This window comes from Pseudophryne corroboree, chromosome 2 (assembly GCF_028390025.1).
Source record: "Pseudophryne corroboree isolate aPseCor3 chromosome 2, aPseCor3.hap2, whole genome shotgun sequence".
Classification (NCBI taxonomy): Eukaryota; Metazoa; Chordata; class Amphibia; order Anura; family Myobatrachidae; genus Pseudophryne; species Pseudophryne corroboree.
The window spans coordinates 325026991-325051436 of record NC_086445.1 but is presented as its reverse complement, the minus strand read 5'-3'; the positions used below and the strand labels follow the sequence as shown (position 1 = coordinate 325051436).

Below are 24446 nucleotides of genomic sequence, written 5' to 3'. Positions count from 1 at the left end.
GCGGCTTCCTGCCGCACCAAGCAAAAAACTGATCTGACTGAGTCAGTGGGCGGGACTATATAGTGGAGGCCCCAATGCATCCTGGGAGGCCAGAAAGCTCGTGACCGTGTTGGTGCCATTTTCGCTGTCGCTCGACAATATCCCAATGTTATCCTGTGGATAATCCTGTGGACCCAGCCAGAGAAAATGGTATATTCATAAGCATAGAAATAACATCTAACCCTTAGATTATAACAGTGTGCATAATACAGGACTGCTTCTTATGGTAATGTAACAGTCAGCAGTCTAGTAATTGCGGAAAAGCAAATGTTTGTTTTATTTAACATATTCATACCCAAAGGGTGTTTTGCATCATATTGACCAGAGCAAATGTAACATATCTACAATATGTCTGCATTGAATGGACACACATACTCGTTGTTGCAGGGCAGAGCTGGATCTAGATCAAATAAAGGTCACACTATGCACAGTAATAATGTTTCAACAAAACAATGTTTTATTGAATTTTTACTTAGCACATACATTGAAAATAGAAACAGAATAATATTACAGATGTTTCAGAAAAAAAAAAGTTCAAATCAACTGTTGAGCCTTTTTTCTGCAGTCCAAAATAAGTTAGTAAATCTGGTCATTGTCTGAGAACCTTAGAACACAATGTAAGCTTGGAGATGTGTGTGCATCGGATTAAAAACAGATAAACAAAATAGGTCTTATTTCTCTTTTTCATATCAACATAAACATGTGTCCAGCTGTAATAACAGGCAAATAGACAGTGTTATGTTTGATTCATATTGATCTCTAAACTTCATGAACCTACAATAGCTGGTAAAATCATCGACTTTGACAAGTTGGTATATTTTTCAAAACCCATGTAACCTGCAATCTCTCAGCGCACAGGAAAACATACGGATATTGCTGGAAAGTCCTTCCTAGGTTTTGACGGATATCTTTCTTAGGTATATACTACATAATTCAATGAAACAGTTATACCTCTTACATACCAAACAACAGTGTTTTCCCTAGGCTCCTATTGAAAGGAAAAAACTTAAATTAATATATTTTTTTCTTTTTTTAAAGATATGGGCGCATATCCAATTAGGCGTAGGAATAACCATGCTGGGAAATGTTCTGGATTTTACACCCAGAGCTCGTCAATTATATAGCATTTCTCCAGAACGGTAAAACCATAGATTATGCATAAAAAGCAGGAATCTATGTCTTTCCTAGCACGTTAAATCTCGAGAGTGCATTTTAACGCCGACTCAGGAGTTGTGAGGAAAAGGGCACCTTCTGGTAATTAACATGCAGGGTTTTGAAGATTGATTGAATTGGTCAGTGACAACAAGTGGCTAAATCCCATGATGTCAATTTAATCTGATCACACGATGCAAATAATGACATTTTCTAATAATCATTTAAGGTTTGTCATGTTGTTCCTCCCTCTTCATATGTTGGCTTGTACATTCTGACAGTCTACAGATGCTTTTGGTTCTACTGATATGCAAAGATAAGTTCTACAGACAGCAGCTTAATAAGAAATCATAACAAAATATATATTGTTAAAACAGCATTTTTCATTCACGGACAAAAATTTGATGTACGTTTTTGTTACAACACATTGTCGCATTTAGTGTAACTGTTTTCTTTGATGAAAAACAAGCATGTTTGTCAAACCATAATAAGTAGTCACACTTACACAAACACTTTTTTCCCCGTATACCTGACAGGTTGTCTTTTGTAAAGTAGCACTGCAGAGCTTAATTTAGCATTTTAAAATGGATTTATTGCACTAAACACAGTATGGTTTGCCACATAAAACATTGTTATTCATATCACGGAGAAAAATATATATTTTTTAGTTATGTGATTACTGTAATTCGGATTATGTATCGTAGCTTTTCTCACTTTATACAGTTCTGCCATTGCAGGCTAGAGATGATATATTATGTAGCTCTCTAAAATGAAGAACATACACTGTGCAGAATCACTTCTTCACGCAGAAGCTTCCATATTGCACCTTTTAGAGTATATAAAGAGTGACAACCCCTACAGAAAGATCTTTCATTGAAGGAGATATGGCCGTTTTACATTTCTGAAAGGAAGACAGGAACAACACAACATTTCAGAACAGCTTACACTGCGATTAGATTTACACACGCATAATTAGCCGCTCATCATTTTTTTTTTTAAAGTCAGATAAACATGGCATGAATGAATATCAGTAAAATATAAAGCAAACGGAATCATATAAAAGCTGCGCATTGGACGTTAGTGCATATATTAGTACTGTTTATAGGCTATGTATTTCACGTGGTAATGCATAGATTTGATACTTCATGTTGCATTACTTGGTATCACAGATAAAAAAAAAATTTAAAAAAACAAAACAGATACATAATGAGATATCTTGAAAATATCACTGACATCAGCACAGTCCAAAGATGACAAGATGACTGCATACTGTATATAGAGATACTGTAATTGGCAATCGTTCATCCTAATATTCCATCTGTCCAAATGTATTGAGGAGGCTGTAAATTAGGAGCAGAGGGCTGTGTGTGTCCATACAGGTGGCAATTTATGGTCAATTAAAAACAGACTAATTAGCTGTCCAAATTGCAGTAATCATTGGCAACTTTAGAGGCCTAAATTTACAAATTTGCCTCAACAATATTTCATAGCAAACAGTTATGTCTGTATTATTATATACTTAAAATAATTGAGGTAATAATCAATAGTAATCTTTGAAATTACTTATCCCCAGAAAGGCCCAAAATTTGTTATTGTTGAATCTTTTTCAGAGAGAAATCTCAACTTTTTTATTTGTTTTGAAGCACCAATCAAGATTTTCAGGAGATGGGAGAAGTATAGGAGAAAATAACAAGCTAGTGTGTGAACAATCATCAAATCATATCACACATTAAATTATTTGTTCTTTGGGTCCATTTATATCTCACCAGTTCTGCAGCACTCCCACAAAGAATATGCAATGAATAAAAACTTATCACACTTGGAAATATTACATTTAGTATCATTACATCAATGAATTCTTGGTTCATAATTTGCAACGTTCATTGTTCAACTACCTGCAATTTAGTAGCATTTTAAAAAGTGACACTTTTAGGGACAAATTCAATTCTCTGTAATATGCTGGTGGATTATATTAAGGAGTCTCTCCTCATTCTGAGGACTGTTCCAGAGGCACTTCCCAAAACACCAAGGAGAACTGAATTACCCCCTTAGACCAAACACAGGAACAAAACTGTCTAACCATGAGAAGAAAGTTAGGTCACACATACAGCTCTGACTTCTCAAAATACATTTCTCACAATTCTTAAAAAACTGATCATAGAATAGTTCTGTGCACCAGCTATTGAAAGCATAATGTTCAGTCAGAGTGACCTTTCCATGATATGTACAGTAGTTTACTGAAGCAAATGGGGTTGTCCAACTAAGCCCACAGATTTTGGTCTATAAATGTCTTCCTTAAATCTGTAGAGTTCCATTAAATAAAAAATGCTCCTAAGTGTACAGATAACCGATACACTAGAAGGTTGATTAAAAGACAAAATAAAGCAGCAGGACACCAGATCTTTAGAGACTGATAATCATATTAGAGACAAGGAGAAAATAAAACCATAAAGATAGGATGCAACCCTGCATCCATTCCAGTTGCAATACATTGTTTGCCCACATCACACCCCAACACCCCATCCTTGGCACATCATTAGAAGGCAAATTAGAATTCCTATGACTCTTTCACCAAGGCATAGGGTCACCATATTCGCATTATGCAAGTTTGTCACATTGGACAAAACAGACATTTCCAATCATGTGCAAATTAGCAAGGGATTAGGAGATATTAGGTTTTCCAGAAGTAGAATGTGAAACCACTTAATTCACATTAATAAAATAAAAATGTATAATTAGACATGATCCAGGAATACATTATATTAACATAATGTAAATATGCTTATCCTTTACAGAGGACAAAACAACTTTCTCTATCATACTGTATTACATAGTATTGCTATGTGCTGTGATGCCTCAGCAAAACACTAAACACAGGCATTACAATTTGTTCTCTCTTACTATTACATTATAGAAGAAAGTGGTCTAATAGTTTTGACCATTTAGCTGCGTAAGAGATTGGGAGTCTACTTACAGTACAGTGAGTCAATGTTCTAACTTAAGAGCTCCCTTGCATGCGCTGCTAACTGGTCCATCTGAATTCCTTCAAAGCAATCTGGGGCATATGTACTAAGCCTTGAAGAGAGACAAAGTACTAACCAACAAGTTCCTGTCATTTATTTAAATGCAGCCTGTAACATGACAGTTAGGCGCTGATCGGCTGGTACTTTTTCTAACTCCAAGGCTTAGTACACATGTCCCTACATATTAATGTCATTTTAAAAAGATTTTGACATTTGAAACAATTTATGTATGGTGCTTGGGACAGTAGCTTAAAAGAATTAAATAGTATGCCTACTGGTTTAACAGCTTAATGGCAGACAACAAGGTAATTTGTTTAACAAAATTAAATGTTATTTATGTCCCAAACAACTGTGTCAAAAATGTGGTTTACAATTTAGTAATGAGGTATTCTAGAGATCAAGACACTTTGCTAAGGAAGAGAATACTCTCTTGTTATAAACCACTGTGCTGAAAGTAAAGATGCATCGGATACTTTGTGAAGGTCCATTTGGGAAGTGCATTTGTTCAATCATTGTTCAAACTGACATCACAAGATGATAAAATTATATTGAGACCACAAATGATTATATGGAACATTTTAAACAGTATCAAGTACCTTTGTTCTATTCATTCATACATACAAAAAAGGCTAATGTTAGTAAAAAATAGACATATTATTCATTTTTAAATTAACTTCATGAACTAGTGTTTGGATAGAATGACAGTGCCAAATGGTCGTACGAAGATGCATATTTACAAGGGGGTTAGGTGGGTTGTCTATCTGCAAAATTAATGTTCTCTTTTTAGGGTAAAATCTAGGTCATGCTGAAGTATACACAATGGGAATAGCATTCTGCTGTCTAAATCAAAACAGGTTATCACTTCAAACATTTGCTAATGAGAGAATAAAATAAGTAGTACAATAAAAACTTGCATCTATCCACTGATGAGTTGGAATGGGAACAGGTCAAGTATAACATGCTACACGTCTATTTTTGCTTCAAAAACCGTACGTCTTGTAGAGGATTTGGAATGTCCTCCATTTGCCAAATGTGCAATGATAAAGGAGATATTTACACAGATATTTTAGGACTATATCCTGCAACAAGAGCTGCTAGGAACCAAATGACTAATTTTCTCGTTTAGTAGTCTTCTATTCATTTCTAGTGTTGTACACCTTGTTGATTCACATTGGTAAGATAAAGGAATGTCTGCTTACGTTTGCCTGAAAAAAAAAAGGAAATATGGTCATTTATAAGCATCACAAACCTGTGATCAATATTTTTAGAGTAAACATTATTGGCTTAACAGGATTAGACAACTAAAAGGAAAAAAACAATACAAACAAATAAATCACAAGTATTGGTGATCAATAATCTTACAGGGATATACAGAGACACACATATCCACCTGATAGTTATTAGGTACACCTGCTTGTCAATGCAAATAACTAATCAGCCAACACAACATATAAAAGCATGCATATACGGCCAATGGGGCAATTGCAAGTACAGTTCATTCACTAAGTGAATAAAGCATTCAAGTCACAGTCAACATTTTGGTTGGTAAAGGACCTTTACCAAGACCAAATCCTAAAGAACAGATCAGGGAAAAACATAGAAAATAAACATATAATTATTAGCCCTCCAGTGTTGACCCTTGCCAGAAATGACGACAGGTGTCATCCAGGAGTATCATGTGCTCCAAACTGGAATCTAAAGCACAGAGAGATTTATAAATCACTAATAGTGTGCCTCACCAGAACATGAGACACTATCCAGTGCATGGGCTTTCAGTACTTAGTACAATTACTGCTGAAAATGGGCAGACTAGAAATGATGCAATACGTCATCCAGTCCAACACAAAGTAAATGCATTCCAAATTGGAGTGTACTTCCTATCATTCAGTTACAGATCATAACATCTAGTTTGCTTTTATGCGTTCTACAATGGAACACACATTGTTATATCTCTACATCACCCACACAATAAGAGTATCTGTAAAACAATAAAGGTATAGCGCATTTGGCAAACAAATACAATACATATTGAAACCACCATTACTATCATCAACCAAACAAAGGTAGACTGCTACATGTGCTCCACAGTGGAAGGATTAGAACTAAAACAGGGAGCGGTACTGCATATTTAACAACATTCAATGGGGGAAGGGGGGGGGATTTTTTTTTTTCCTGTAGCCGCCAGTAGATGGAGCCCAACAGAGCACTTAAAATTGTTACTCCGTATGGGCATGCTGAGCCGCGGGAAACACATTTCAGCTCGCAGTCCTCCCCCTCTGGGGAGCTGAAATGTGTGAAAAGTGACCTGTTTGGGCGCCCAAACTTCACTTTTCGTGATAGCGTCACTTAGTACAGTCAGGTTTAGCTGCTTTATGTGGCTACACCAGACCTTAATGGGCACGATTGAATATCGTCCCTGCGATCTCCTGTCACTTTAGATGGGAGATCAGGCGGAGATATCAACCGAATTCCTCCCAATGTCCTATATGTGCCCAGGCTAAAGGATAGTACACCCCTCTATACCTATCAACTAAGTAGTTTTCAGAGAAAAAATAAAAAAGTTGACTATTACATGTATGGTTTATTGGTCGCGGATAGTGAATAAATTATACTTAAAAGACTGTGGAAATGGAAATATTACGCTGCTAACAGACTGGAACACTAAGGACTTTGGATGGTATAAGGACAAAGCAAATGGACAGTTTACATACTAATATAGCTATAGCTCTGTAAATAGGTCCAATTGGTAGGATTTCCTCATATGCAATCACAGGTTACCTTCCAGGGGGTAGCAATAAAAGTGTACAATGTGTAAATAAGAAGCACCCACAGGACACATAAACCAGATGAAAAACTAGACATGCCATTTAGATGACCAATAACAACCTTTCAGTCTACGTTTATATTAAGACTTTCCACAAAGACAACATACAAAAGGACACACCTTAAATACAAAATCGCTGACGTGTCAGCCACCCAGAGCACCAGCAATGGGCCAATGACATCGTCAGTGCACGTCCCGCTGTCAGACACATCACCACCCACCAAAGTAGCATCTAGTAACTATTGTAATCATACACACCTCCACCAACATAAACAAAACAGCTTTTCTGCTACACTAGAAAAACTGCTATGTATCTTTGTGGCACATACATCCCATGAATATGTGGTTACATTAACAGTAATGTATTTTATGAATTCATATTTACAGTAATTCAATCGTGTGTTCTACAGTACACACAAGATTCATAACACAGAGTTATATTGTAAATATTTAACAAACAATTTTAAATAGTCAACAGCAATTTTATTCGCAACACATTCTGTTACTAACCCACTTATACCCCCCTTTCACACCGCACAAATAACTTGGTAACGACCCGGCATATTGCCGGGTCGGCGTGCGGTGTGAAAGGGGCATAGCCGAAAACGCGGGTTGCCTGACACGGCAATTCAACCCGGGAATAAAGCAGTGTTATACCCGGGTTGAATACCGGGTCAGTGTCTGCGTAAACGGGCTCCCGTGTCAATGTGTCCCGGGACCCGTTTACTAGAGCAGGGAGAGGCGGTGCAGAGATGATCTCATCTCCCAGCGCCGCCTCCACCTCCGCTGCCCGCTCAGCCCCCCGCTGCTATGGCAACCCGCCCGGCATAATGTCGGGTCGAGGATGCCTGCAGCAGCGGCCAATGCCGGATCCCACCCGGGAAGGACCCGTTTCCAATTCCCGGGTGGGATCCGGCATTGGCAGTGTGAAAGGGGTATTACAGATTTCGACCTCCAGTCAGTATAGGAGGTAGGTATTACGTGGGTTGCTATATATCTATCTAAATGCGAAAGCCCTTACTCACTTACTGACTGACTCATCACTAATTCTATTACTTCAAGATAAGTTAGGAAGCTGAAATTTAACATGAGTATTCTTCAGGTGGGAAAAAGGAAAAATACATAATTAGAATTTTAACAAACTTTAAAAATGACGTCATTACCGCTGCGTGGCTTGCACTGCATGAACGATAACTCCCAAACAGAAAATCAGGTAAAATTTTGTATTGCATCTGTAGTATGCAGAATTTAATAAACAACAAAAATGGTCCTGTCACTTTTGACCGTATTTACTACGGATACTCCGTGGACAACGCCAACAATAATGGATTAATATTTACTTAACATGAAGACGTTTCAAATTTACATTTCTATAGATTTACCACATTTTTAACACTCCCCTATATTTACAACTGTGAAAATCAGAAACTCCGGTGTGCGAACAGGTAGAATAGCTAGTATGTATATCTATCTATCTATCTATCTATAGATATATATATATATATATACATAGATAGATAGATAGATAGATAGATAGATAGATAGATAGATAGATAGATACACACACCCCTACCTCCTGGTGTTTCTCAAGCAGTAAGGTATTATGCAGAATTTTACTAGCTACAAGCCCTGTGAGATGAAACCTTTTGTACAGAGCATTAGGTGACTTCAATGTATAATGGAATCACAAAATCATTAAATAATAATGGTCATAAAGCTCTTGAAAGACATAATATTCTCATGAAAGAAAGACAGAAGGAAAGACAGACAGATAGAAAGGACATAGAAAAAAAAGAAAAGAGGTAGTTTGCTTTCCATTACAATACATGTACAATATTAAACATCTTGCATAGGCATACTATATCTACCTGCAAAATCCAAGAACATCCATTAATATACATTACGATATAACACACACTGAGTCAGCTTATATAAAGGAATGCTTTCCTTAGCTCATTCTATACCAGATGACATCTGTTCTACTGTACCTTCTATCCAACAATTGCCATTAATAAGGAAGAAGATATTGTATGTTGCATCTCTCTCTGGCCCTGCTGAAGAATATAGATTTCACATCCTAGGTATTAACACCTACTCTAAAATATAAAAAGGTATATATATATATATTTATATATATATATATATATATGCGAAGGATGATACAGCGCCACTTGTGGATTAAAATCTCAGTGATGAAAATCGTATGCTAAAAAATTAATTAAAAACACAACCACCTTGTTAAAGGTGTCTGCCACCCCTTAAGGTTGCAACACTAGTACAATGCTGCCTAAAGGATATATAGTAGGGGGATAAGGGTACCGGCGACTATTGTTGTGTGAGTACGCAAAAGGTTACTGTTAAAAGGTATGATTCATGAGCCAAAAAATATAAAATTTGAACAAACAGTTTTAATAGCACATATAGATAAGATGTTTAAAAAGGTCATAAAACATCCAAAGACAAGTAAAAAAGGTAAAAAGGTAAGGACTTCGCTTTTTAAAATAGGCAAGGGGGTCACTGCAGGGAACCCCTTGCCTATTTTAAAAAGCTAAGTCCTTACCTTTTTACCTTTTTTACTTGTCTTTGGATGTTTTATGACCTTTTTAAACATCTTATCTATATGTGCTATTAAAACTGTTTGTTCAAATTTTATATTTTTTGGCTCATGAATCATACCTTTTAACAGTAACCTTTTGCGTACTCACACAACAATAGTCGCCGGTACCCTTATCCCCCTACTATATATATATATATATATATATATATATATATATATATATATATATAAATAAAAAATAAAAAAAGTATGACAATTCACGTAATGTGATTGTTTTAAGGTATAAGCTAAAGACATAGGGGTATATGCAATTCCGGGCGAATTGCGGCACTTTTTCGCCCGTTTTTAAATTCGACACAATTCAACCGTCGAATTCCGGCAGGTGGGTGCCGCAATTCGACATATTCAATAAAAAACGGATTCGACAGTCCCGCTGTCGAAAAACGGGCCAATTGACGGATTTTGATTCGATTTTTAAAAATGTAAAAAAAACGGTAAAAAACCCGAAAAAAAATTGCGTGGGGTCCCCCCTCCTAAGCATAACCAGCCTCGGGCTCTTTGAGCCGGTCCTGGTTGCCAAAATACGGGGGAAAAAATGACAGGGGATCCCCCGTATTTTAACAACCATAAGCGGGCTCTGCGCCTGGTCCTGGTGCAAAAAATACGGGGGACAAAAAGAGTAGGGGTCCCCCGTATTTTTTGTACCAGCACCGGGCTCCACTAGCTGGACAGATAATGCCACAGCCGGGGGACACTTTTATACCGCTCCCTGCGGGCGTGGCATTAAATACCCAACTAGTCACCCCTGGCCGGGGTACCCTGGAGGAGTGGGGACCCCTTCAATCAAGGGGTCCCCCCCCCAGCCACCCAAGGGCCAGGGGTGAAGCCCGAGGCTGCCCCCCCATCCAAGGGCTGCGGATAGGGGGCTGATAGCCATGTGTAAAAATGAAAGAATATAGGTTTTTGCAGAAGAACTACAAGTCCCAGCAAGCCTCCCCCGCAAGCTGGTACTTGGAGAACCACAAGTACCAGCATGCGGGGGGGGCGCTGGTACCTGTAGTTCTTCTGCAAAAAAATACCCAAATAAAAACAGGACACGCACACCGTGACAATACAACTTTATTTCACACATGCCGACACATACATACTTACCTATGTTGACACGCCGACTGCCACGTCTCCAATGTCGACGAATCTGGGGTGTACCTGAAAATAAACTTAATACTCACCTAAATCCAGTGTCCTGTGATATTTGTAATCCACGTACTTGGCAAAACAAAAAAATGCATTTACCCGATCCACACGGACTGAAAGGGGTCCCATGTTTACACATGGGACCCCTTTCCCCGAATGCAGAGACCCCCCGTGACTGCTGTCACAGAAAGTCCCTTCAGCCAATCAGGGATCGCCACGTCGTGGCACTCTCCTGATTGGCTGTATGCGCGTCGGAGCTGTCAGACGCGCATCGCACAGCCCCCTCCATTATCTTCAATGGTGGGAACTTTGCAGGTCAGCGGTGAGGTCACCCGCGGTCAGCGGCTGACCGCGGGTAACCCCACCGCTTACCGCAAAGTTCCCACCATTGAAGATAATGGAGGGGGCTGTGCGATGCGCGTCTGACAGCTCCGACGCGCATACAGCCAATCAGGAGAGTGCCAGGACGTGGCGCTCCTTGATTGCCTGAAGGGACCCTCTGTGACAGGAGTCACAGGGGGTGTCAGCATTCGGGGAAAGGGGTCCCATGTGTAAACATGGGACCCCTTTCAGTCCGTGTGGATCGGGTAAATGCGTTTTTTTATTTTGCCAAGTACGTGGATTACAAATATCACTGGACACTGGATTTAGGTGAGTATAATTTTATTTTCAGGTACACCCCGTGGATTCTACTTGGACAAGTGGACCGAACATCGTGTCAACATAGGTAAGTATGTGTGTGTGTCGACATGTATGTAATAAAGTTGTACTTTCAAGGTGTGCGTGTCCTGTTTTTATTTGGGTATTTTTTTTGCAGTAGAACTACAGGTACCAGCGGGCCCGTTTCCCCCCCGCATGCTGGTACTTGTGGTTCTCCAAGTACCAGCTTGCGGGGGAGGCTTGCTGGGACTTGTAGTTCTTCTGCAAAAAAAACAATATTCTTTCATTTTACTCAAGGCTATCAGCCCCCCATCCGCAGCCCTTGGATGGGGGGGGGGGGGACAGCCTCGGGCTTCACCCCTGGCCCTTGGGTGGCTGGGGGGGGACCCCTTGATTGAAGGGGTCCCCACTCCTCCAGGGTACCCCGGCCAGGGGTGACTAGTTGGGTATTTAATGCCACGCCCGCAGGGAGCGGTATAAAAGTGTCCCCCGGCTGTGGCATTATCTGTCCAGCTAGTGGAGCCCGGTGCTGGTACAAAAAATACGGGGGACCCCTACTCTTTTTGTCCCCCGTATTTTTTGCACCAGGACCAGGCGCAGAGCCTGGTGCTGGTTGTTAAAATACGGGGGATCCCCTGTCATTTTTTCCCCCGTATTTTGGCAACCAGGACCGGCTCAAAGAGCCCGAGGCTGGTTATGCTTAGGAGGGGGGACCCCATGCAATTTTTTTTCGGGTTTTTAACCCATTCCATTAAAAAAAATATATATATATTTAAAAAAAAATATAAATAATACTTGTGCCTCCTAAATAGACAAACCAAGTACCTAATCCCTTCTAATATAAATAGATATGCTATTAGCAATAAAAAAAACACAAAAAAAAACATGTTTTTAAAATTTTTTATTACATTCCGCCAGCAAAGTGAGGCGGATTGAAAATGACGAATTTACTGTCAAAAAGCACTGTTGTCGAATTTACATTCTTCAATTGAATATACTTTTGTCGAAAAGCCGCATTTGTACCATTGCAGAAATGTCGAATTTGTCAAATGTCGAATTTCAAAAAGTCGAATTTGAAAAGTCAGTTTTTTTGACGAAAAGTACTGTATTGCATTGTCGAAATTTATTTTTTGGGCGAAAAAGTCCAGTTTTTCGGGAATTCGACCGCAATTACATATACCCCATAACCACTAGTGGAATTGTGCTAGTGAAATTCAGTATAATTGTTTAGCAGAACAAATTGATGTCAAAACAAAAGGATTTAAAAATAAACATCTTTGTCTCCTTCGTCCTAGAGGATGCTGGGGACTCCAAAAGGACCATGGGGTATAGACAGGATCCGCAGGAGACATGGGCACTTCAAGACTTTAAATGGGCGTGAACTGGCTCCTCCCTCTATGCCCCTCCTTCAGACCTCAGTTAGATTCTGTGCCCAGAGAGACTGGACACACACTAGGGGAGCTCTACAGAGTTTCTCTAGAAAATACTTTTGTTAGGTTATTTTCAGGGAGCACTGCTGGCAACAGGCTCCCTGCTTCGTGGGACTGAGGGGAGAGAAGCAGTCCTACTTCTGTGAGTTTAAAGGCTCTGCTTCTTAGGCTACTGGACACCATTAGCTCCAGAGGGTCCGATCACTTGGTGCGCCTAGCTGCTCGTTCCCGGAGCCGCGCCGCCGTCCTCCTCACAGAGCCTGAAGAGAGAAGCCGGGTGAGTAGCAGAAGCAATAAGACTTCAGAGGCGGCAGAAGGCTTCTGATCTTCGGAGGTACTGAACAACAGTCGCGTTGCGCACCATTGCTCCCACACACTAACGGCACTATATGGGTGCAGGGCGCAGGGGGGGCACCCTGGGCAGCAATTAAACCTCATTTTGGGGACTGGCAAGACAGTATACAGTGCATAGGCACTGTATACAGACCCCCGCCAGTATAAATAATAGCGGGACACAAGCGCGCCATGTAGGGGGCGGGGCTTCGTCCTCCAGCTCTAATCAGCGCCATTTTCTCTTCACAGCAAGCTGCAGAGACGCTGGTCCTGGCCCTTCACTTCTGTCTCAAGTAACAGGGTGCAAAAGCAGGAGGGGGGGGGCACAGCATATTTGGTGGTGTATTTATTTAAATACAAAACCTCATTTTGGGGACTGGCAAGACAGTATACAGTGCATAGGCACTGTATACAGACCCCCGCCAGTATAAATAATAGCGTGACACAAGCGCGCCATGTAGGGGGCGGGGCTTCGGCCTCCAGCTCTAATCAGCGCCATTTTCTCTTCACAGCAAGCTGCAGAGACGCTGGTCCTGGCCCTTCACTTCTGTCTCAAGTAACAGGATGCAAAAGCAGGGGGGGGGGGGGGGGGCACAGCATATTTGGTGGTGTATTTATTTAAATATAAAAGCGCTGCTAGGTCTGGGGTTTTGAAAATTCCTTTAGACCGGGTGAGGCGCTGGGTGTGAGCTGGCAAACTCCCTTTGTCTCTCTGAAGGGCCTTACTGTGGGTCTGTCCCCTATAGCCCAGTGTGATTTTGGGTGTCGGTACTCGTGTGTCGACATGTCTGAGGCTGGATTCTCTTCCCAGGAGGAGGCTGGTGCGGGGGTAGAACAGAATGTGGGAGTGACTCCGTCGGCACCGCCGACTGGTGATTGGGTAGATATGTGGAATGTTTTGAATGCAAGTGTGGCTTTGTTGCATAAGAGATTAGACAAATCGGAGTCTCAGAACCAAGCATGGAGACAATCCATGGGAGATGTGTTGTCACAAACTCAGACTTCAGGGTCACAGAAACGTACGTTTACCCAGATAGCAGATACAGATACCGACACGGATTCGGACTCCAGTGTCGACTATAATGATGCCAAGTTGAATCCCAAATTGGCTAAGAGCATTCAGTACATGATTGTGGCAATAAAGGATGTGTTACATATCACTGAGGACCCCGCTGTCCCTGAGACAAGGGTCTGTATGTTTAAAGGAAAGAAACCTGAGGTAACGTTTCCTCCCTCTCATGAACTGAAGGCTCTTTTTGAAATGGCTTGGGAAGCTCCTGACAAAAAGTGGCTGATTCCCAGGAGAATTTCTATGGCATACCCGTTTTCCTCTGGGGATAGGTTAGGGTGGGAGTCATCTCCCACGGTGGACAAAGCTCTAGCACAATTGTCCAAGAAGGTGGCGCTACCGTCCCCTGACACGGCAGCCCTTAAAGATCCTGCAGATCGTAAACAGGAAACTACTTTGAAATCTATTTATGTCACTACGGGTACGCTGCTCAGGCCGGCTGTAGAATCGGCATGGGTGAGTAGCGCGATTGAAAAATGGGCAGATAACTTGTCATCTGACATAGACACCCTGGATAGGGATAGCGTGCTTTTGACACTGGGTCATATCAAGGACGCTGCAGTCTATCTAAGGGAGGCTGCGAGAGATATTGGCCTCTTGGGATCAAGGGCCAATGCCATGGCAATCTCGGCTAGGAGGTCTGGTGGACTCATCAATGGAATGGTGATGTTGATTCTAAAATGGCTATGGAGGCTCTGCCCTATAAAGGTGGAGTTTTGTTTGGTGAAGCCCTCGCAGACCTGGTTTCTACAGCTACCGCGGGTAAGTCTTCATTTCTCCCTTATGTCCCTACACAGCAAAAGAAAACGCCTCACTATCAGATGCAGTCCTTTCAGTCTAATAAATTCAAGAAAGGACGAGGGTCCTCCTTACTTGCTGCTAGAAGCAAGGGGAGGGGAAAAATGTCGCCGGCTGTGGCAAGCTCCCAAGAGCAGAAGTCCTCCCCGGCTTCTGCTAAGTCCACCGCATGACGCTGGGGCTCCCATGCGGGAGTCCGCACCGGTGGGGGCGCATCTTCAGCTCATCAGTCAGGTCTGGGTTCAATCGGGCCTGGATCCTTGGGTGCTGGAGATTGTGGCCCAAGGATACAAACTGGAGTTTCAAGACGTGCCCCCACACCGATTTTTCAAATCGGCCTTGCCAGCTTCTCTTCCGGAAAGGGAGGTAGTGTGTGCTGCAATACAAAAGCTGTGTCAGCAGCAAGTCATTGTCGGGGTACCCCTGTCACAATGGGGGGGAAGGGTTTTATTCAAGCCTGTTCGTGGTCCCGAAACCGGATGGCTCAGTCAGACCGATTCTGAACTTAAAAACCCTCAATCTGTTTTTAAAAAGGTTCAAATTCAAGATGGAATCTCTCAGAGCAGTGATCTCCAGTCTGGAAGGGGGGGATTTTATGGTGTCAGTCGAAATAAAGGATTCTTACCTGCATGTCCCCATATATCCTCCTCATCAGGCGTACCTGAGGTTTGCTGTTCAGGATTGTCATTGCCAGTTTCAGACGTTGCCGTTTGGTCTTTCCACGGCCCGAGTGTTTTCACCAAAGTAATGGCGGAAATTATGGTGCTCCTGCGCAAGCAAGGGGTCACAATTATCCCGTACTTGGACGATCTCCTGATAAGGCGAGATCAAAGGAGCAGTTGCTAAAAAACGTTGCGCTCTCCCTGACAGTTCTGCAACAACATGGCTGCCTCCTAAATTTGTCAAAGTCACAGTTGATTCCGACAACACGGCTGTCGTTCTTGGGCATGATTCTGGACACGGAACTACAGAGAATCTTTCTTCAGTTGGAAAAAGATCTGGAAATCCAGAACATGGTCAAGGGAATTCTGAAACCGGCAAGAGTGTCGATTCATCAATGCACTCGAGTGCTGGGGAAGATGGTGGCGGCTTACGAGGACATCCCGTTTGGCAGGTTTTATGCCAGATTTTTTCAGTGGGACCTGTTGGACAAGTGGTCCGCGTCCCATCTACACTTGCACCGGAAGATAGCCCTATCTCCCAGGGCCAGGATTTCTCTCCTGTGGTGGCTCCAAAGTTCTCACCTCCTAGAGGGTCGCAGGTTCGGGATCCAAGATTGGATCCTGGTAACCACGGATGCGAGTCTCCGAGGTTGGGGAGCGGTCACACAGGGGGAAATTTCCAGGGAAAATGGTCGAGCCAAGAAACTTGTCTACACATAAACATTCTGGAATTAAGGGCCATTTACAACGGCTTTGTACAAGCGGAACATCTGCTTCGCGGCCTACCCGTCCTGATTCAGTCGGACAACATAACAGCGGTGGCGCACATAAACCACCAAGGCGGAACAAGAAGCAGAGCGGCGATGCCAGAGGCCACAAGGATTCTTCGCTGGGCGGAAAAACATGCAAGCGCTCTGTCAGCGGTCTTCATTCCAGGCGTGGACAACTGGGAAGCAGACTTCCTCAGCAAACACGATCTCCATCCAGGAAAGTGGGGTCTTCATCCAGAGGTCTTGGCAGAAGTGACAAGTCGTTGGGGAATTCCTCAAATAGACATGATGGCGTCTCGCCTCAACAAGAAGCTTCAGACGTATTGTTCCAGGTCGAGGAACCCTCAAGCGATAGCAGTGGAAGCACATGTGACACCGTGGGTGTTTCAGTCGGTCTATGTGTTCCCTCCACTTCCACTCATCCCAAAGGTGATAAGAATCATAAGAAGAACAGGAGTTCAGGCGATACTCATTCCAGATTGGCCAAGGAGGGCCTGGTATCCGGATCTTCAGGAATTACTCATAGGAGATCCCTGGCCTCTTCCTCTAAGAGAGGATCTGTTACAGCTGGGGCCGTGCGTGTTCCTGGACTTACCGCGGTTGCATTTGAAGGCATGGCGGTTGAACGCCAAATCTTAGCTTGAAAGGGTATTCCCAGAGAGGTCATCCCCACTCTACTGAAAGCTAGAAAGGAGGTAACGGCTAAGCATTACCACCGTATTTGGAGAAAGTATGTGTCTTGGTGCAAATCCAAGAAGGCTCCTACGGAAGAATTTCAGCTGGGTCGGTTTCTCCATTTTTTGCAAGCTGGTGTGGAGGCGGGCCTAAAGCTAGGATCTATTAAAGTGCAGATTTTGGCCTTATCAATTTTCTTTCAAAGGGAATTGGCCTCGCTTCCAGAAGTGCAGACTTTCGTGAAGGGTGTGCTGCACATCCAGCCTCCATTTGTGCCCCCAGTGGCACCATGGGACCTTAACGTGGTGTTACAGTTCCTTACGTCACATTGGTTTGAACCTTTACAAAAGGTTGAGTTGAAATTTCTTACTTGGAAAGTGGTCATGCTTTTGGCCTTGGCATCCGCGAGGCGGGTGTCGGAATTGGCGGCTTTGTCTCACAAAAGCCCCTATTTGGTTTTCCATGAGGATAGAGCGGAGTTGAGGACTCTTCAACAATTTCTTCCGAAGGTGGTTTCTTCATTTCACATGAACCAACCTATTGTAGTTCCGGTGGCTTCTGAAGCCTTGGGGGATTCAAAGTCTCTTGATGTGGTCAGAGCTTTGAAAATGTATGTAGCCAGAACGGCTCGTATCAGGAAAACTGAGGCGCTGTTTGTCCTGTATACTTCCAACAAGATTGGGGCTCCTGCTTCTAAGCAGACTATTGCACGCTGGTTTTGTATGATTCAGCATGCTCATTCTACGACTGGTTTGCCGTTACCAAAATCGGTGAAAGCCTATTCCACTAGGAACGTGGGCTCGTCTTGGGCGGCTGCCCGGGGTGTCTCGGTGTTACAACTTTGCCGAGAAGCTACTTGGTCGGGTTCAAACACTTTTGCAAAATTCTACAAGTTTGATACCCTGGCTGATGAGGACCTCATGTTTGCTCAATCGGTGCTGCAGAGTCATCCGCACTCTCCCGCCCGGTCTGGAGCTTTGGTATAGACCCCATGGTCCTTTTGGAGTCCCCAGCATCCTCTAGGACAAAGGAGAAAATAGGATTTTAATACCTACCGGTAAATCCTTTTCTCTTAGTCCGCAGAGGATGCTGGGCACCCGTCCCAGTGCGGACTCTACCTGCAGTAATTGTTATTAGTTATTGCTTTTGTTATACAAAGGTTGTGTTTTGGTTCAATCAGCCTGTTGCTGATTTTTTGGTTCATGCTGTTGACTGGTTAGTTGAATGCCATGTTGTACGGTGTGTTGTGGTGTGAGCTGGTATGTGTCTCACCCTTGGTTAACAAAAATCCTTTCCTCGAAATGTCCGTCTCCCTGGGCACAGTTCCTATAACTGAGGTCTGGAAAAGGGGCATAGAGGGAGGAGCCAGTTCACGCCCATTTAAAGTCTTAAAGTGACCATTTCTCCTGCGGATCCCGTCTATACCCCATGGTCCTTTTGGAGTCCCCAGCATCCTCTACGGACTAAGAGAAAAGGATTTACCGGTAGGTATTAAAATCCTATTATATGTAACCACATAAAATATTATACACAATAGAAATAAAAAAAATAAAAAAAAAACCCAGCTAGGTCAAATTTACCACCTCTGGCATGCACATTACACCTCAGACTAGATATTACACCTTCAGGTGAAAAAGGTAAAAACTACACTGCAAGTTTAAATATGCTGGGGCGGACTACAGGTCCCAGGACACAATTTTTTAATTTTATAAAGCTTTTATTGCACTTGAACAAATAAAAACAGAAATGGCAATTGATGTTGTTGATTAATAAAAACCGAGGAACTGAAATAGGTAATCAAATGTGGATGTAGTCACGATCCCAGCGGTCGGGATCCCGGTGGTCAGCATACAGATGCCCCCAGAATGTAGGCAGGGGGCCGAGGGATATTCCCACTCGTTGGTGTCCACGAAACCCATAGAGTGGGAACAGAACCTGTGGCAACTGCAGCGAGCAAGGGGCTTTGTTGCGCTCAGCCCCCAGCCGGGATCCTAATCGCCGGTGTCCGAAACCCAACCCATCAAAATCAGTGTTCATGGACATTGAAGAGGCCCACTTATACTCCAGCTATTTTCATTGGAGTGCCATGGTGCATCTAGTAAACTGTGGCCGCTGTGCTAGATATGATGTAGCTGCTGATTGTGTCCAGTCTCAGTACAGAGTACAAATATATGCAGGTAAGTGCCAGAACAGCAAATCCTGATTTCAGAGCCATAACATTAGCAGCTGCTGGAACCTCTAGTGGTTATCATTTGCAGTGGTGCCGAGAGAGGGGGGAGGGGGTACAGATTACCTGGGCATGCCAGGGGGCCCAGGCCAGACCACACCAGTAGCCTTTTTTGTTTTTGTTTTTTTTTGGGGGGGGGTACTTTTTTTTCTGTATTATAAATCAGTGGTCGGACGGGCGTGTGAGCGGAGGGTCAGGTCACCGGGAGGAGAGAGTTACTGTATGTGTGTGTCGCCTGGCTGTTTGTCCCTTGTTGTGGACATTCCTCACAGCCATTTCCAGCTGCCGCACCGCTGCTAAGATGTCGCGAGATGATGACATCATCATCTCGAGAGTTAATCTCTGCAGCCAGCTCTGGATGGCCTCTTCAGAATCAGCAGGCTCCGGGTGGCGAACAGGGACTGAAAGGGGCAGGCATACAGCTGGCTGGGCGTGGCCCATGGGTTTAAGAAGTGGCGCAGCTCAGCTCAGTTGTGATAATCAGCAGCAGGGCTGGTCACCTCATTGGGAGCTAGCCTGTTAGGCTGCAACACTGTGAATTGAGAACTGTGACTGAGTGATAGACACAGCACTGTGGTGTGGCAGGCAGCTGCTAACAATTTCTTAATTCTATATAAATATTTTATAATACATGCATCCATACATTACCAATAGTGTTAGTATTACACACACACACACACACATATATATATATATATATATATATATATATATATAGAGAGAGAGAGAGAGAGAGAGAGAGAGAGAGAGAGAGAGAGATCTACTGTATATATATACACATATATTGAGTACGTACTGCGCCACACCCACTACGGGGGGGGGGGGGGGGGGGGGGGGGTCCCGGAAAGTTATTGTACTGGGGCCCAGGATTTCTTTTGGCAGCCCTGATCATTTGTATATTGTATTGTGAGTACACACACTCACATTAGGAGTTTGCTGTTATAGTAATTTCGGTATCCTATTTAGGATTACTACTTTTGTGATATTCTGTGATATATTTCTTCTATTTATTATATTACCGCCTGGTCACTTATTGTGTTATAAGCTAAAAACAAAGTGCAACATTCCTTCTGCGGCAAAATATCTACCCTTTGATCAATGGCAAACATAAAATATTTCAGCTCTGATAACAATTACATTTTACTCTTTGTACTCCTTTAACAGAGATGTTTTGGAAAGATTTATGGATTCAGTGAGATAACACAGCCAACAGTTTAAGGGGCACATTCATAATCACATAACCATGTATCTTTACTTACTTTTCCCTTAATTATGTAAATATGATTTAACTAAAGTTATAAAATGGATCCTAAATTTTTATACCCACTCACATAGGTAACGCAGGAGATATCAGTGATATCTTACCTTGCAGCCCTGACACTGTCCACAGTCCTCATAAACTAGTATGGAGGTAATCATACAACAAACTCCAAAAAGGTTTCAAAGTTTCACTGCGGGAATCTATGCCATCTTCCTATGAGAAGGAGGTCTGGGTCATGAATGGTTCCCTCCACCGGGGCGCATGCAACTTGAGGAGAGAAGGTTACATTACTAATATCAGCAGCCTTTGAGTTATAGACTAAGTGGAATATCCATTTACAGCACCTGATTGCGTAAAGGGGGCATAAATACTTAGCTGTGGACTTGGGACCATCATTCTGCCTTGATAAAGACCCAAGGAACAAGGGTCGAAATGCGTTGGTTATAAGGAAGGGATTCCGCAGCACCTGCTGGAGTGAACAGGACTGCTGAGCAAATGCCAGGGAGAGATACCAGATTGGTCTACCCGGGAGATACCTGGTGATTATTACAGAAAAAGATTGTTTGGGAACTGTTCACTATCAGTTCTCATCTTTTCTGGTAATTGTTCTGTATTTCCACTACAGCGGGACTTAAGGGGATTCCCTGTTCATATGTGATTTTATGTTTTTTTATCTGTATGTGTTGTGTAAATGAAATAACTTTACTACACATGCCGCTATTTTATCTCTTTCCTCACATGCTGAGCTTTGCTGAAAGAGGATGGATTCAGCAAAGTGACACATCTACCCAAGGAATGTATTTTTGAATATATTCTATGTAATACGTTTATTGCCTTATTTACCATTGTATTGTTCAAGGTTGTGCATTCATTACTGAGGCACCTGGTGGTGCATTTATCCGCTATTCCATTTCCAGTACCTTTGTTTTGGGGTGTTTTTGGGGCGATACCTCTTAGATTTCATGTACCATAGGGCTGCCCAATTGTCTTGCGCAGTTCATAGGTAACCAAAATTTTATACATATTGTAAAATTCTGTCTTTTACAAGAGCATCGACTGTGTGTTTATCATACAGAACAAACAGTTTTATTAACAAATATATGTGACAGCAATGTAATGTTTGTAAAATCACTTAATTTGCTATCGTCATTCACCTTCCAGTATAATCAGTGTGGAAGTACATAGACATGAATAGGTTGCAGTTTACTACTTTGCAATATCCAGAGATTATGGAGAAGACAAGTACACAGAGCAGTGTGGTGCAATCACTGCAGGACAGTGATGTTACATGCTATACAGGGTATCCAGTCAATAAGTCAACATAGACGTCAAGTAACATGACTTACGGAAATGTTGACATATTATGTTGACATAGTATTTTAATGCTAAATTTAGATATAAGCTAAAATAGCAAACAAACAAAAAAAGTCATCATTTTGACCATATCAACATTTCTCTAGGCGGAAATGTTACACGTCGACATTCAGAACATGTGGACATTCTGGCAATGACATATCATACCACATCCCTATGAAACGTTATTCTCAAGATGTATAAATTTAATAACAGCACTGGAAGTGGAATTTAGAGAATATTTTATGACACTTATCACATTTTAATTTGGACAGTCAGGCTCAGTTTGAATGGAAAGCCATAGAAATAGTTTAAGAAAAATTGCATTTTATTTGGCATAAAATAAGATTTTACACTTACCGGTAAATCTATTTCTCGTAGTCCGTAGAGGATGCTGGGACTCCGTAAGGACCATGGGGAATAGACGGGCTCCGCAGGAGACATGGGCACTTTGAGAAAGACTTTAGACTCTGGGTGTGCACTGGCTCCTCCCTCTATGCCCCTCCTCCAGACCTCAGTTAGAGAAACTGTGCCCAGAGGAGATGGACAGTACGAGGAAAGGATTTTCGTTAATCCAAGGGCAAGATTCATACCAGCCACACCAATCACACCGTATAACTTGTGATAAACTACCCAGTTAACAGTATGAACAAACAACATAGTCTCGGTCCAAACCGATGAACTACAATATAACCCTTATGTAAGCAATAACTATATACAAGTCTTGCAGAAGAAGTCCGCACTTGGGACGGGCGCCCAGCATCCTCTACAGACTAGGAGAAATAGATTTACCGGTAAGTGTAAAATCTTATTTTCTCTAACGTCCTAGAGGATGCTGGGACTCCGTAAGGACCATGGGGTCTATACCAAAGCTCCCAAACGGGCGGGAGAGTGCGGATGACTCTGCAGCACCGATTGAGCAAACAGGAGGTCCTCCTCAGCCAGGGTATCAAATTTATAGAACTTTGCAAAGGTGTTTGACCCCGACCAAGTAGCTGCTCGGCACAACTGTAATGCCGAGACCCCTCGGGCAGCCGCCCAAGACGAGCCCACCTTCCTAGTGGAATGGGCCTTAACTGATTTAGGCAATGGCAATCCTGCCGTAGAATGCGCCTGCTGAATCGTGTTACAGATCCAGCGAGCAATAGTCTGCTGTGAAGCAGGCGCGCCAACTTTGTTGGCTGCATACAGAACAAACAGCGCTTCAGTTTTCCTAACCTCGCTGTTCTGGCCACATAAATCTTCAAAGCCCTGACCACATCAAGGGACTCGGAATCCTCCAAGTCCCGTGTAGCCACAGGCACGACAATAGGTTGATTCATATGAAAAGAAGAGATCACTTTAGGCAGAAATTGAGGACGAGTCCTCAATTCTGCCCTATCCACGTGGAAAACCAGATAGGGGCTTTTATGTGACAAAGCCGCTATTTCCGAAACACGCCTCGCAGAAGCCAAGGCCAACAACATGACCACTTTCCAAGTGAGATATTTCAACTCCACTGCTGTGAGTGGTTCAAACCAAGGTGATTTGCGGAAACTTAATACCACATTAAGATCCCAAGGCGCCACCGGAGGTACAAAAGGAGGCTGAATATGCAGCACCCCCTTCACGAATGTCTGTACTTCAGGAAGAGAAGCCAATTCCTTTTGAAAGAAAATGGATAAGGCCGAAATTTGGACCTTTATGGACCCTAATTTTAGGCCCAAAGTCACTCCTGTTTGCAGGAAGTGAAGCAGACGACCCAAATGGAACTCCTCCGTAGGAGCAGTCCTGGCCTCACACCAAGAAACATATTTTCACCATATACGGTGATAATGTTTCAATGTCACGTCCTTCCTAGCCTTGATCAGGGTAGGAATGACCTCCTCCGGAATACCTTTTTTCACAAGGATCCGGCGTTCAACCGCCATGCCGTCAAACGCAGCCGCGGTAAGTCTTGGAACAGACAGGGCCCCTGCTGCAGCAGGTCCTGTCTTAGAGGAAAAGGCCACGGATCTTCTGTGAGCAACTCTTGCAGATCCGGATACCAAGTCCTTCGTGGCCAATCTGGAACAATGAGGATTGTCCTTACTCTTCTTAGTCTTATTATTCTCAACACCTTGGGTATGAGAGGTAGAGGCGGGAACACATAGACCGATCTGAACACCCAAGGTGTCACTAGAGCGTCCACCGCTACCGCCTGGGGGTCTCTTGACCTGGCGCAATACCGCTTTAGCTTTTTGTTGAGACGGGACGCCATCATGTCTATCTGAGGCAGTCCCCACCGACCCACGATCTGTGCGAAGACTTCTTGATGAAGTCCCCACTCTCCCGGATGCAGGTCGTGCCTGCTGAGGAAGTCCGCTTCCCAGTTGTCCACCCCCGGGATGAATACAGCTTATAGGGCGCTTACATGGCCTTCCGCCCATCAAAGAATCCT

At 42.9% G+C, this 24446-nt stretch overlaps 1 protein-coding gene across 3 annotated transcripts in view; it reads right to left on the bottom strand.

Moving 5' to 3' along the window:
* Positions 1-473: 473 nt before the first annotated feature.
* NDFIP2 (Nedd4 family interacting protein 2) overlaps positions 474-24446 on the bottom strand; it is a 216316-nt gene continuing 192343 nt past the window's right edge. For all 3 annotated transcript variants that reach the window (XM_063952999.1, XM_063952998.1, XM_063953000.1), the window contains one exon: positions 474-5419. In XM_063952999.1, coding sequence (XP_063809069.1) covers positions 5358-5419 — 62 coding nt within the window. In that variant the 3' untranslated portion in view covers positions 474-5357. The remainder of the gene's footprint in view (positions 5420-24446) is intronic.